At 37.7% G+C, this 16,362-nt stretch overlaps 1 protein-coding gene across 5 annotated transcripts in view; it reads left to right on the top strand.

Annotated features, from left to right (window-relative positions):
• nktr (natural killer cell triggering receptor) overlaps positions 1–16,362 on the top strand; it is a 76,934-nt gene that overhangs the window by 17,000 nt on the left and 43,572 nt on the right. For 2 of the 5 annotated variants that reach the window (XM_048613112.1, XM_048613126.1), the window contains 2 exons: positions 14,266–14,295; positions 15,320–15,465. In XM_048613112.1, the coding sequence (XP_048469069.1) occupies positions 14,266–14,295; positions 15,320–15,465 (176 nt within the window). The other 3 variants (XM_048613135.1, XM_048613144.1, XM_048613116.1) reach the window with 3 other exon arrangements.

Genomic DNA, 16,362 nt, shown 5'->3' on the forward strand with positions numbered 1-16,362 from the left:
TAGTATGAAGCACAGTTAAGGTGTGACTTATTAATGAGCACCAAATTTCTGAGAGACAGCAAACCAGTGTCATTAAGAACAGAGATGATGTAATATGCACAGAAAGCAAACTTATAGTTAATTTAGATTTTATGCATATTGCAGCTTGGGAGTCCTAATAAAGACATTAGAGACTTTGTACATGAAGGTGATGAGGATGTCAAGAATTCTTGGGGCAAGAAAGGCCTAAATACATTGTTTGCGAGATCTATCTTATTGGAATCAATATAAGGTCCGGAGCTCAGGGTGTGTAAGATAGAAAGGATTTTGTCTTGCTTAGTGTTAAGCTACTCCATATAATGTTACACAGCAGTCAGATTACACCACCTTGAAATCGTGTGTAATGGGAAGTAAAGCTGAATATCAGCATTATGTATGGAAAGGCATTTGGAAAAAAAGCAACACTTAGTGCAGGAGCAAAGGATGGGCATTTGAATAAGAACAGGAAAAGCCAGTCTACAAGTTGTGTGTGGGGCGAGGGCTAACTGAGGGTGGTAGAAAGTTGGAGACAATGTTGATTACACAGTTGGAGATAAACTGAATGATAGAAGTATTTAGTGGTGGCATTTTTGAGAAAGATAATAGTTTTGAAGAGCATCTGCATGTTATTACACAGAAACCATGGATGGTACTAATGATTTGTCACCAAGTGATACCTATGACATATCCCATTATTTTCATAACCCTATCATGACAATCATGATTTCCTTTTCACAAGTAGGTCAAGAGTCTCTCTGTGCCAGGATTTAAACAAATTAGAGATGCTTTGTAATTTTCTCTAATCCTCATTTTAAAAAGAGCAGGTGGCATAGCAGATGGTGAAATAATCACAATGGTGAACTGCCAGAGGAAGTGGTAGATGCAGGTACAATTACAACAGTTAAAAGACATTTGGACAGGTACATGAATAGGATAGGTTAGAGGGATATGGGCCAAGATTAGTTTGGGTCAGCATGAACAAGATCGACCAAAGGGTCTGTTTCTGTGCTGTATGAATGTATTTTTACCTTTTAGTGTTTTTCTCCATTGAAAACTCAGACACATTAAACTGGCCAGGCTCAAAGCAACAACTTTAATCATGATTCTCAAAATCGGATTCATTAATTTTAATTAAATAGAACCTAAAGTGTTATTTGGTCTCACTGTTAAAAAAATTAATAATTTTGTATACTAGGTGGATCTTAGTACACATTTGTCAATGATAATTTTTTCTTTAAAGGGAATGATTTGTGCTCCTACTGTTTTAAATTGCTGTCCTGTGTGATTTAAATACTATTGCAGTTTGAAGTATAGAAAACTCTAGGGAGAAATGTCAACACCATTTTCCTATCAAATGTTCACCTATCCTAAGTATGGAAGATATGGTTCCCCAAAAATGTCAGTATTAGACACTGCTGCTCTCCATAAATGTTTGAAATTTAGGTCCAAGTTCTCTTACAACTCTGATAACCCTTATGTACAAACTTCTACTTTCCTGAAGTGTAGAAAATAAAAGGTAGGTGAAGAGAACCTGGAGTGACCACACATCTTTCACGTTCCACGTAGAATGCCTTGGTTAAGTATTCACAAGCAATTTGCTTCCCAGTTCTTTCTGTGCTAAAGGCACCTATTTAAAATGTTGTTTTTCATAAGCAGTAAATAACATTCTGATTGTAAACTTGCACATTGAATTGATCGGCAAGCATTCCCCTACTTAGATTCTTCAGTGCATGGTGAAAACTCCTTTTCTATTTTCAGGCTGGACTTTTTTTGAACTTTCTTTTTCTAAACTGATAATATAACAAATGAATTTAAAATAATAATTCGAAGTAAGATATTTTGGAACTGTTTTTCTTCTAAAGGGAGGAGAGTTGTTCATAGCACTGGAATTCAAATGGCATTATCCAGTGAGGAGATGTTGATTTTAATATGAATGCACTTTATTAGAAGCAAGAGTTAGAAGAGTCATGGCGGTAGAATTTCAAGAGAGGAACCAAGCAATTTTTCTGCCAGATGCATTAATTTTCTTAACTTATACACCAAAAATGTGATTTGGGAAAACGTGAATTGCAGGATTTTTTAACATAAAGCTGTAACATTTTGCTGTTACTTTCATTAGAAAATTTTTATCTGATGACTATATTTTTTAGCAAAAATGAATTGATACAGTTACTATTACATTTAGTTTAAATGTTAGTAGATATCCATATGTTCTAATTAAACATTTTTAAAACTGGTGGTTTTCTAAACATAGTAGTTGAGCTATGACCCATAAATTCATGTGATTATAGATTTCCTGCCTAAAGTTATCAAACATTGCAAACAGCCAATAATATACATAATTTTATTTTATAAATATATGACAACTCTTCATCTCAACATCCTCAGTGTATCATATGGAGAAGTTTAAATTATTTTGAATGACATTGTGCCAGTTGTCATGCCCAGTCATGTTAGTTATAATGGCTGCATCCCCCATTCAGTTATGGAAAAAGTTAGTAGACATATCTTCGCATACCTTTCCGTTGGAGTTTTAAGTTTGAAAACAAAAGGATCATGTGTAGGTTGATCCATTGTTTCAGTGACTAAATACAGCAGGTGGTATAGTAATAAATGTGTTTGGTACAAACAGACTAGAAAGATCCTTGATGATCTCACCCCACATTAGGGGCAAAGGAATAGGCAAAGGAGGGTGAAAGCCAGCCACTGTTCTTCATCCTGATTGCTGTGTAGTGACTGAGACATCTGTTGAGATCTTTGATTGGACTTTAATCAAAGGCCTATCTAGCGTAGAGTTAAAAAGAACTATGTAAGTGACCACCGATGCCCACAAAATCATATCTTGTGATGTCATTGTTTCTGGAGAGTAGAAGATCCAAAGGAATGATGGGTGAAGTCAAAAACTGTTCTGATGGGAATTAAATACTATTTCAACTGTGGTAAAACTTCTGCAGTTGCTGAGCAGACCTTGTTGCTGCTGAATTACGGTAGTCTTTATGATTAATTTGGTCCTTGACTTATGGTTATTGGGCCTGATTATAATGCATAAGGGCCATTATCAAAGTCCATGTGTATCTTAAAGGTTGGTACAGCAGCTCATAAGCTTCTGTTGATAAATGACTGCTCCAAAACTTATCTGACAATGGAAAGAGTCACTAGTAACAATCCTGATCAGTGTTAATCAATAAAGAGAAAGAAACAACCCATATTGGTGACTAGGACCAAGTAGCTTCATGAGATAATATTGAAAATCATCTTTCCACTTCCTGAAAGGTGTACAGCAGTGGTCTCTGTTCATGCCACATATCTCTCTGCTATCATGTTCCTGTAATAATTGTCAGAAGTACTATTTTGGAAGTATCTCAATCTGAGGAAGCCCTTCTGAGTGGTTAAGAATGAATGTTATGCTTCATGAGCTCTGGTGATATTAAGTCCCTTAAAGTAGGTGGAGACAATGTTTATGATATAATTCTTGGATATTCAATCTAACAGCTAACTCTGGAAATTCCATGGGCTGAAAGCATTAGAATCAGAGGCCTTCAAGGAAGAAGAGGAAAGAGCCATTTTATTTGACAGTTCTGGCAGGGATCCATCTCTATTTCTTCCTGCTGTCTTCAGTTGACGGATTCAAAGTTTAAAAGTAGCTCCTTGCGTGTTTCTGCTGTAACTTAATTCTTGACAGTGTATAGCTTGTTAGTGCCAATGTTTGTAGATTTCAGCTCAAGCCCAGCTGGTTTTGGGATAGATATAAGTAACATCTGTGTTTGAACCAAGCCAGACCAAATGGACATAGATAGTATTTTTTCTGAAGAAGGGTCTAGGCCCGAAACGTCAGCCTTCCTGCTCCTCTGATGCTGCTTGGCCTGCTGTATTCATCCTGCTCTACACCTTGTTATATCGGACATAGATAGTAGTTAGTTCATGTAGAATCCCTAAGTGATGGCACTATGCTCAGAATCCAAAAGCTGCACATCGGATTGAGACTGTAAAACTGTCGAAAATTTAGGTTGGAATTTTGAAACATGATAGAATAATCCATTTATTCATTTAAGTCGCCCTGTCTTTCCTATCTTAGTATAGCATGTTACTTTCAATGCTGTACATATTGCCACTGGTCCCTCCTGACAAGTTGCTCAAACTTGTACCAAGGTTGGCATATCAATTCATACCTTTGATTTCCAACATGTTGAATTTAAGATCTTAATACTGATACCTTCTGAGTAAACACTTTAGGAAGAAGTCATTGAGACAAACTGATGTAGAAACTGGATTTATTAAGTAGGTCCCAAACTTTATTACCCAGAATTTTGTTACTTTGATGGACTGAATTGTATCACAGGTTTCCTTAGGCTGTAGAACTAGCCATTTCATTCATTTTTTGATGAACGTGAAGAATCTGATAACAGGTACTTGTTACATGGTAAAAATACCCATCAACCAATTTTAATGCATTCATCCAGAAGAAACCCACTGTTTCAATGCATTCTGCAGAGATTTCGTCCAGAACATTTGGGCAAACCTGAGATAATAATAACCTCCCAACTGCAAGTTAAATCAGCCCTCCTTTGCTTTTCTCATGGTCTAGAACAAACACTTACTCTAAATTTGAACAAATTCACCAAAACCCCCTCTAATGGGCTTCAGCTTCATTCAACCATTCAGCATAAAAGTCCTCACTGCCAACCAAAATGGAATTGAAGGTGCCTTTTTGACAGCATAATGAGAGAAAATAATGTCAAGATTGATCTGGTGAATCAGTTATCAGGAATTAATTTTCAAGTTGGATCTCTCCCTTTCTTGTATGTAATTCATGGGCTTTCTTCATCCATTCGCCTTGAGCAATTTGATGTTGATGCCTTTGCCAGCAGAAAAACAGTGAAGAATCAGGTTCAAAACCACTTTTAAGGACATCTGAACATGGAGTTCACTGATGTCTCAGCTTAAGGTTTGATAAAATCATCTGAGAGTTCGCCTGCAGCCATATTTTTAATGTTGATAACACGTATCTACACGTGTCAGAAATCTTGAACCCAACTGCATTCTGACTGTGTACTGTTGACTCCCAAACGGCCGCTTCCAGCCTGACACTCAAACTAGACCAAGTGACCTTTGTGTGATATGACAGTAAATGGGATGAAACCTGGTCACATCTGGATGTGGCATTTTCTGGTCTAAGAAATATGTTGTGATAATACAGAAATGGACTACAGCCAGAATGTGTGTCGTCCAGTATTCTAGGACACATTTTCAGGACACATGGATATCCATCAAAGGATTTCCTTCCGTTGTTGGAGAACATATTGGCTGCTGCTCAAGAAGAAATAACATTGGAGACTAAATGACCACCTGGTGTAAAAGTATTCTTGTGTACGACCCTTAATGAGTTTTGTGCAGAAGGACCTGAAATGGAAATAGGGTTAGAGAAAAGGAAAATTGGTCTACATTCTTCTGTCCACACACAACCCACAGTATGGATATACCAATTTAATCTGCAAAGAAAAGTTTCTGAGACGTTTATTCTCCTCTTCAACAGGTAAATGAAGAAAATCTCCATAATAGCATATCTAATTTCACACCCACATCACTAATCTCTGATCAGTTTCCATCTTTGTCATTGCATTTCCATGACTCCAACAAATCATTAAGCATTGTATTTTACTAACATTCAGTTACTTATCCAAGTAACTCTCAATACCATTTCTAACCAGTTATCCATCCAATCCTATTTTTTTTCACAATTGTATTATCAACATCATAATCACAGCATTAACAGGAAGTCATTACCAAAGATACTTTGTTTTTTGGGTTGAAAGAACTATTTTGAGTCATAACTGGACTTTTTGTTTTTGAAGTTGTGCATTCTAATCACTGTGTCAAATTTAAGGCTTTTGTCAACATTATCCCAGTCTTCTTGACTTCTTCTTAAAAATCATCTCTTCTGAACCTTATCCACTGTACAATGTATAGTATGGAATTAAACTTTGATACTAAAAGCTCCACAAGTAGTCCAACTGTGACTTCACTAAAGATTACATCAACTTTTCCATTGGTTGCATTGAGATGCATTCAAGTACACTATTCAACTTGATGAAGTCCTCACATTGACTGAATAACTTCAATGAAAGGTGCACGTCACTGCATCCTTAAGAAAAATATCTTTTCACTTCCGCAAATTAGTAGAATTCTCTAGTTCTATGCACAATTCCCATAAATGTGGATAACCCAAATCCTAATAGATGTTAAGATGCATTATACACCATCTTTGTGACATTACTAAAAACTTTAATATATGCTACATCTGTAAAAATATTACTCTAATATGAAATGTCATCATATTCTCTCTTTAGTGTGAACTGAGGAGACCCAGACCAATAATTATAATGCGCTATCTCTAAGTATTCTAATAGTATAAACACATGAGAAAGAAAGCAAACCCAATAATTTAACTAAAAATAGGAAGTACTGGAAATACTCAGCAATGGAGAGAGACTAGAGTTAGTGTTTCAGACATTTCTATCTTCACAGATGTTGCCTGACCTGCTGAGAAATTTGTTTTTATTTCAGATTACCAGCATCCTCAGTATTTCCAGTAATTGAACTGACCAGTTAGAATCATAGGAACCCTACAGTGTCGAAGCAGGCTGTTTGAACCATCGAGTCTACACTGACCCTCTGAAGATCATCCCCCATTCCTGTAACCCCGCTAACCCATCTACCCTGCACATCCCTAGCTCTGTGGGCAATATAGCATGGCCAGTCCACCTAATTTGCACATCTTTGGACTGTGGGCGGAAACCAGAGCACCCAGAGCAAACCCATGCAGGCACAGGCAGAATGTGCACACAGTCACCCAAGGGTGGAATCGAACTCATTCCCTAGCACATGAGGCAGCAATGCTAACCACTGAGCCATTCTCCTGTCATTGTGCTGCAGAAGAGGATATCCTTTGTTTGGACTAGAGAAGATTCTGTTTGATGACATAGCTGCTGAGAAGCAAGTGCTAGAAAATGACTTTGACGATGAGTTTGTAATTTGCCTCCTTTTTGCCTCCTTTAGTTATTCCTAAATTGAGATTCTCACAAGGTCAAATTTATATTCTGACAAATAGCATTCCTTGCAATTGTTGACCTGGGACATTACTCTCTTTTTCTTGATGTTAACCTCCTTGTTGCTTGAGGAGGGGCAAGGAGAAGAGACAGGCACAGAAAATTACCTCTTGCTGGTGCGGGGAGTTTAACCCATGCAATTGACACTATTAAGCAGATGCTGTAACCAGCTGAGCTAATTGTCCTCTCTTCTATGCACTTCTGGCATTAGCTACATTGTCACTTGCAGCAGAACTCACCGCATCCTTTCATTATCTTTATCGTTGGAACGTGTATATAGTTGTTCCATTCAGCCTCTCGAGCCTGTTCTCTTAAATCATGGTTAATTAGAGCTTTAGCTCAATTCACCCATCTCTAATCAGTATTCTTTGAGCAGGCGCCAAACAAGAGTCTATTGATTCTCGGTCTTGAAATTTCAATTGTTCCAGCGTCCAGTCTTCTGAGGGAAAAACGTCCAGGTTTCCACAACTCTTTGTGTGAAAGCATGATTCATAATTTAATTTCGAAATGGCCCATCTGAAAATTTCATATTCTGAATCCTTTAATTCTGGATTTTCTCACCAGAAGAAAAAGTTTCTCTTTACCTATCCTTTTGAATCCTTTTATCATTTCAAATATCTTGATCTATTCACCTTACAATCTTCTATATCCAAGGCGTTAAAGTCAAGTTTATGCAACTTGTCTTCATAACTTAACCCTCTGATACCTGATGTCATCCTGGTGCACCATGCTGCAATCCTTCCATGGTCAGAATATCCTTCCTGAGGTATGATTTCCAAACGTTGAATGCATACTTAATCTAGGTCAAGGCTGCAGAACTTGCTTTCTCTTATATTTCAGTCATTTTTGCAGCTGCTCACTAACCTTTGTGTATATGGACACCCGGATCCCTTTGCTCCCAAGGATTCCTAGTTTCTTACAATTTAGAAAATACTTTGATGTATCTTCGATTCTAAGTGGATAACACTTTCCCACGTTGAGTGCAATTTGCCAGAGTTGACAGCTCAGCTAATCTACTGCTATCCCTTTGGAATTTCGTGCTGCCATTTGCATGACTGACTGTGCCTCCCAAAGTTTTGTCATCTAAACTGGATGGGTATTTTCTACTGCAATGTTCAACTTCATGTCCAGTTAGTATTACGATATTATCTGCGCTTCTAATTTTAGTACATCAAAGCTAATTGGGGATTAGTACAAACATCAGATCCCTTGAACCATGTTTCATTCCATGTTCTTTTCTGCATTGTCCTCCACCTTTAGCCATCTTTCCTAAAAGGTGACCATGATGGCAAACAACTTTACAGGTGATGCTCTTGACCTGTAACCACTTCTTAAATTGGCATGTTTGGGACAAGAGTTCAGGAACTTTTATGGGCAACCCTGTGCCATACTTACGGGACTTGACAAAACACTTTCTCATCCACTTTTGATATCAGCAGCTGTCTGATTAATTCAAACCACTTTCCTGTTCAAAGAACATGCAAGGGCTTCATCCTCCTGGTCTTTGTCTCAGATGTTTGATTTCCTAATGTTTCACATTGTTATTTCAGTGCCTTTCTTGGTATACTTTATCTCCACTGCAGCCAAGCCTCTGAATCTTTTAATTTGCTTTTGATGTCAAGCTCCCAATGCTGAATTCTTGTTCTGCCAAAGGTGTTGTTAGGCTTACGAGCCTGCATGTGTTTTCACACACTGAAGCTGAGAAGAACATGATGTGCGTCGCTTGGCTGCTGAAGCTCTCGTGAAAATGAATGCAAGCTACGGACTTTTGTGATTCATTCTTGGACCACGTTCACCATGATAAATGTATGTGATCGATTACAGTAAGTACTGCTCATGTTTTATAGCCTCCCTGTTCATTAGTTACAGCAAAATCTCAGCTGTTAAATACAATTATGCTGGGGTTTTGTTTTGAATTATCAAGTACAAAATAAGAACGCTCTCAAAATGTGATTGAAGTAGTACCCGGTGTATAACAGCATGCAAAATTAAAGGCTGGCAGATCAAGGCAGCTGATCACTGGCCTTTCTGTTGAGCCATTAACATTGCCCTTCATATGGCAAATCCTCTTATTGAAGGCTTGTGTCAAGCTTTTTACCTTCCTTCAGACATATGAAGAAAGGTGCAGTTGTACCAGAAGTCTGTATTTGTACTACATTCTGGAGCAGGCATGATATGGAGGCGCCAGTGTTGGACTGGGTTGGACAAGGTCAAAAACCATACGATACCAGGTTATAGTCCAACAGGTTTATTTGAAATCACAGACTTTTGGACCGGGCAATGCTCCAAAAGCTTATGTGTTCAAATAATCCTGTTGGACCATAATCTGGTGTTGTGTGATTTTTGACCTGGAGCAGGCAGATCACTTTTCTCCAACCTGTCCTGGTGTCTCCTCCCTTCCTGAAGGGAGTGGATGAGGCTACAACCGAGGGTGGGGTTCTACAGGTGCCAGCAGCCCTCTGGAACCTCGCTCGTGAACATTTGACATGTTGGTTGTGCAATAAATTCTGGGACACTCATGACAATCGATTTATGAAAGAATGTTGTTAACAAAAGGCTTGAGGAAGGCCACAGTCTGCTTGACAAGCTGAAGATATATTTCTATTGGTTGTGTTGAAATAAGGGAGTGGTAAGTTGGGGAAGAGGCACTAGCAATAAATTCTCAAAAAAAACTTTGGTTGTAGGAAAGGAAGAAGAGAAAGAATTATAAAACCATTCATTTGTAAATTTTATGGCAAAACTAAAAGTAACATAACTATAAGACAAATTTTAGAGCCCTATGTCTACAAGCTTCGAGTACATTTTAATACAATCTGCATTTGTGCATCACATTTTTTTTGACTGCTTTAAAAAACAATCTATCCTCCGAATGTTGTGTTGACTTTTGATGTCTTGTGATTTAATGTTATATGTAAAACAAAAGAAAATTGGATTTTTTTTGTCTGGAATGTATTACAATTTTTCTCTTGCCATTTTTGTGTAAAATTTACAGAATCAGTGTTACATCCTGCGCTGCAAAGGTAATGTGCCATTACTCTAAGGCTGTCCTTATTTGCTCAGTATGTTGATTTCTCTTGAAAACAAAATGTCTTTGCACCTTCTGAATCATTGTGGAGGGAGGGTAGTGGATCTTTCAAAATGAAATCAAAATTTGTGATTCTTTTACCACCTGATGGGGGGGTTGTTAAAAGGACAAAGAGAGGGAGGGAGGGGCTAAATCGATGTTCTGCTGCTAAACTAATATGAATGTTATCCAGAAAGCCCATGAAGAAAATTTTTAAACTAAAATAGAAAATGCTTGAAGCATTAAGGTCAAGCAGCATTTATGTGAAGAGGCTCATAGGGTTAACGTTCTGAGTGAGTCTTCTCATGTCAGAATCCTTTCACCTGAACATTAACTCAACCTTCTCCTCTCTATAGTTGCTGCCTGATCAGCTGAGCATTTACAGGATATTCTGCTTTTAGCTGCAGCATTAACCAGCATTTTTTTTTTCCCTAAGACTATAACTGGTACAGTACAGATACTGCTCCCATTAAATGGCTAATGTAGAAGAGAGAGACAGCAACTGACTAGATGGGTATCCCATTATTCACTTAAGATTGTCAACTGGAAAAACCCAATTTAAAGCAGTCTTCTGGGTTGTGGCCTTAGCAGGGCCCATTTTGTTTTTTTTTTGGTTGCTACTAGCTTGAACAGACTCTCCAATCAGCAGCAGTGCAAGATTGGAATAATATTAACCCAGTCATCAACTCTTCAAAGCACACTCAAGCCTGTGGTGATGGTACTAGGAGCCTGTATGTGAGTCCTACATTGTAATGTAAGACTAGTAACAGCCTGGCTCTTGTACCCATCACTGAGCTGACATACTTTATTGTGATGGCGATTGGCTTCACCACCTCCATCACATAATTTTTATTAAACATTATTTTGTTTTAGTAAGAGGATTATTGGAGAAAAACTTTCCCTCGTGGAAATGTCCACATTAAAATTAGAGTTAGACCATTCAGCTATGACATCAGACATATATCTTTGAACAAAAGGTACTGGAAATCTATAACTCTCTTTTCCATCCCAAAAGAAAACCATTGAAGCTGGGTCAATTGATAATTTTGAAATTGAGCTTGATTTGTGTTAGGTAAGATGGTTAACAGTTGTGAAATCAAGGCAGGCAGATGCAGTTAAAGTGCAGGTCAGCCATACATCTAATGGAATGGCAGAACAGGTTTGAGGGACTGACTAACCTCCTTTTGTTCCTGTGTTTCTAAATAGTGTTTCTGTAATGGTTCTTAATCAAGCTTTCTTAATTTATCTGTTGTTACCTGGGCATAGACACTTCAATCCAAGAGCACAGTTCAGGCTTGGCTTCATTTTCCCCTGAATACAAGAGGCACAGATTCAACTAAATTAGCGACTGTTTTGTTAAAGGTTTTGGTCAGGCCTTCAAGTTTATCTGTTATCTGTGGCTGCTGACCATCACCCAACCTCATCAGACATGACTAAGGCATTTTAAAACCGCTGTTGCTCACAGAAAATAATCCTGCTGCAATAATGCAAGTAGAGTTCAAAGATTCTAGCAGAGTCTTCAGCAAAGAATCGTCATGCACATAGGATAGTTACTGCACCTTTATTCTTCAGTACCAGGAATGTAGTTTCTGGGCCTAAACTTGTTGTAAAAGTGACCCATTGGAAATTTAACCGGATTAGCTTGTCATCAATAATGATCAACAAATGTAGTTTTGTCCTGTATTGCTACCCAGCATTAATCGTAAATGTATATTTATATAATTTTTTTCTTGCATTACTTTCTCTAAATACAAGATAACTAGAAAGACACAGAAGCTTTAAGACACAGGCACAGAATTATGCTGTTCGGCCCATTGAGTCTGCTCCACCATTTGATCATGGCTGGCATGTTTCTAACCCCCATTTTCCTGCCTTCTCCCTATAACCCTTGATCCCCCTACCAATCAAGAACCTACCTAGCTCTGTCTTAAATACATTGCATATATTCTGAGGGAAAATTAGCTTCTTGTTGCAAATGGCTTTCAGAATGTAAAATTCTTCCTTATTGCAGGTACAATACTCTGGAATGTTTACAGTGAATCAGAGTGTCAGTGACCTACTTTATAAAATGATGAGCACAATCTCAGAACTCACTGGTATAACTGAAGTTCATTTAAATAATCTAGGTGGCACATCCCAACTGTTCAATTGCATTGACTCCAGAGATTATAATTCCCATTATTTTTAATATAATGGAAAGAGCAGTTATACAGTGAAAGCCACTCTGCAGTTATTGATGTTTTTGGAGGGAATGGAGTAAGTGTTAATCAAGATGCATTCTAAATGCTCCCCTAATCCACTATACTAAACACATTGCTTTCATGTGAAATTTGTTGTTGTGTATTACTAAAAACTTTTTGTCATTGTTGGTTGTCATGGGTTCTGTATTTTTAAGGCTATATATTCCAAAAGGTTTCTCAGTTCCCGGCTGTGCTTTCTACACTATTAGGAAATGCCTAAAATCACAGTTTAAATCTTGCCACTTCTCTGAAGTGTTGGAATTTTGCTCGGACAAGGTTAGGGTTTTAGTCCTACATTTATTTCAGATTGTCTGTTCTTTCAATGCATACAATTCCAGCCGTGCAACCTCCAAAAGCCCTTAAATGGGTTTTATTAACGAATAATAGTGGGGCACAGAGCTGTAGAGGACAGTGTCAACTTTCATTGGTTTGGATTATTAAATAGTCTAAAAGTATAATTGTTTCCCTCTATCTTGCCATTAAATTTTCAGTCCAGCATTTTCCTTGAGAGAGTTCCTATTTAAATCCTCATAATATTTGGTACTCAACCATACCCAATTGACTCTTAGTAAGATTCGTGGTGTGGTATTCCTTGCTAATCCAGCAGATGGAGTTTGTCTGGAACTGCACTATTATTGTCGTGTGATGGAACTTGGGAAAGCTGAATTTGTAGAACAGAACAAGGTGGCCATAGATTTTTCAGAAGGACAGTTTAAATATAGAGAAAACTTGGGGTTAGTTTATTGAAAACATATCTACCCTCCAACCAATTTGGTGAACTTGCTAATTATTAATCATAGAAATTGCTGCAAAATTGGTAGGACCTTCTAGCTTCATTAAATCACCAAAGATATGTGTTTTGTATGGGTTAGTGAAAAATATGCAGTAGCTAAATTTTGCAGTGTTGAGGTGGGGAAAATCTTGCAAAACTTGTGAATTTAATAAAGAGCATGGTGAGAATTTAATTGTAAATAATAAAATAAACGAAGGTTATCTCTCTGTGCATCACCATTGCATTTAAACTACTGCATGCTATAAAATACACTGATCAGTGTTTGAGCCGGAACATGACTTGTATTGGTTTCCCAACAAGGCAAATCTTTTAAATGAAGACTTTTGAATACTGATGATATAGGTTTGGTATAATTAAGGTCCGACAGCACTAGATTTTTAAACACGCACAGCACCATGAAAATATTAAAACAAAATGACACATAACATTTAAAATTCCCCTCTTCTATCAAAATTAGATAGACTGTGTCAGAAATAATTTGAGTGACAGCGGAGGGGGCTCATATGAAGGTTTCACAAGTTTTTTTTATCAAATCATCAAATAATTTCCTATGATTAAACCAAGAAGTTTTCTTTTTGTTATTGGTTGTTACGATGGCTTTGGCAATCACAGCTTCAGCCCCAGTGCACTAGCAGAATCTTGCTCAGTCTTCATTGGGAACTAGTTGGTGGTCATAGAGTAACATTTGAACTCCTGAATCAAGCAGCCCCAAACCAAAAGAAAGCCCATTAGAAATGGAAGATAAGGCTCTGATTAGCCACTACAAACATATGTGTTTCAGGGTAGTAATGGAAAGGTTAAGGTTGTAGGTTAAGTTGATGAAAACATCAGCGAGTACGTGAAGAGCAGTTTGTGTGTGATTGAATTACCTTTAAACGGCAGTTGTTTGAACTAACTATTTTCTCTCTCTCTTGCATATTTTTAAATATCCTTCCAAATCCTGACATTAAAAATGATCCTTACCTCTGTGCCTGAATTCGTGACACCCTTCCTATTCTTTTTTCAAATCATCCTTCCCAAAAATGGAATTTTTCAATGGAACAGAACGACAAAGCCAGCTCCACACCTCGATGGGTAGGTCTTGTTGTCTTTTTATTGTCTGAAGATATTTTACTTTTATAGTATTGCAGATAACTTCTGGTCCAAATTGTCTTGCTCTAACTCCAATGCCTGCAGTTGTCATTGAGGCCTGCCAATTATATACAGCTTGGCTTGCTGACTATCTTACCTGGCTGAACTAACAAAATGGCTGACTGTTTTCAAAAGCTGATTTTTTTTTGTCATAAGGTAAACCTTAAATCTAATGGTCAAGCATTCTTCAATTATGAGTAACATCAATGTTAGCTGTGAGACTGTTTGACATTTTTTTACAAAAATAAATTGTCCCATTTGGTTTCACCCTTTGGTACTTGGGTGGCACAATGGCTCAGTGGTTAACGCTGCTGCCTCACAGCGCCAGGGGCCCAGGTTTGATTCCAGCCTTGATGACTAACTGTGTGGAGTTCTCCCTGTGTCTGCGTGGGTCTCCTCCAGGTACTGCAGTTTCCTCCCACAGTCCAAAGATGTGCAGGTGAGGTGGATTGGCCATGCTAATTTGGCCCGTAGTGTCCAGAGAAGCGTGGATTACGTAGATTATCCATGGTAAATGTGGGGTTACGGGGTTGGGGGTTGGTCTGAGTGTGATACCCTTTGAAGTGTCAGTGCAGACTCGATGGGCCAAATGGCCTCTTTATGCAGTGTAGGGATTCTATGATTCTACTATCTCAACTGGTAGCAATAAAATCATATTTGAAAAGATACTATTGGTTCTGATTCTCTTCTTATGTTTTGAAATTGTATATATATATATTAGTTCAGAGTCTGTGTTCAGTTAGTTTTTGGTCTAAACATATAATTTGATGAAGTATAATAAATAAGAAATGTTCAATAGTAAATTTTAATATTGTTGTATCCCAACTCCAAAGAACTAATTGATAAACCTCATGGGGACAAATTAATATTATTCATCCCTGTCTTTTGATACTCTATATATTCAGTATAGCTCCTGTGGCTTTACAGGAACTTTAATGCAAACTCCCATTTAAACTCTGATTTCTAGTGTACACGTTGTCTTTGGCCAAGTCATAACTGGATTCGACACAATAAAAGAAATAGAAAACCTGAAGACAGATGCTGCCAGCCGACCATATGCAGATGTTCGAATCATTGACTGTGGGGAGTTTGTCCCTAAGTCTGCAAGTCATGGTGAGTTTGTTTGTTTATGTGTGTAGCAAGTAATATTTACACTCATCTCTTGCTGTGCACCACGGATGTTGCTCTGATAACCTCATACAGTGATGTCCCATGACTATAATGATTGACTTCTAGCATATGTATGGTAGAGGCTTTCTGGTATATGGATGACAAGGATAACTTTACTAGTTGAAGTGAAAATATGTTTTTTTTTCATGGGCTGCTTCTTCAGATTTTCTTAAGGGCTACATTTTGGTTGCAAGAACTCCTTTCTTAATCTTGCCAATTCCTTCATTTGGTAATGCTGCCACATAATAAATCTGAATTAGTGTAAAAGGGGACTTAGACATGAACAGAAACAAAATTTGAAGAATTCAGTTGATTAGCTGAATTGACTGCACGACCAGTTTGCAGTGCAGAGCAATGCCAACATTGTGAGTTCACATCTTGCACCAGCTGAGGTTACATTCCGATAAGGAATCTCCTTCTTAATCTCTCCCCTCAAATGGTAACTCTCAGGGCAAACTAGCACTGCTCATCTTCCTCTATTGAGAGAGCAGCCCTATGGTCCAGTAGAATGATGATGATCCTTCCATTTACTTTTTAATCGTTACTACCCCATAAACTTGAATCCACAACACACAAGTTAAATATTCATTTCAAACACCGCAATATTTAAACTGACACGCAATAAAAGCAACAAATAGCAATAATTTTTTTTAAACATAACTGACACACCCCTTTACTCAAAAAGCTATCATCATGGACATGTGTTCCATGGATTAGTGAGGTCACAACTGAACATTGCATATTTATCTCAAACACAAACGAAAGTGGTAACATAGAAGTATTGTCATTAGACTAGTAATCGAGTAACCCAAATAATGCTCAGGGAACCAGTGTTCAAAT

This window comes from Rhincodon typus, chromosome 2 (genome assembly GCF_021869965.1).
Source record: "Rhincodon typus isolate 14 chromosome 2, sRhiTyp1.1, whole genome shotgun sequence".
Lineage (NCBI taxonomy): Eukaryota > Metazoa > Chordata > Chondrichthyes > Orectolobiformes > Rhincodontidae > Rhincodon > Rhincodon typus.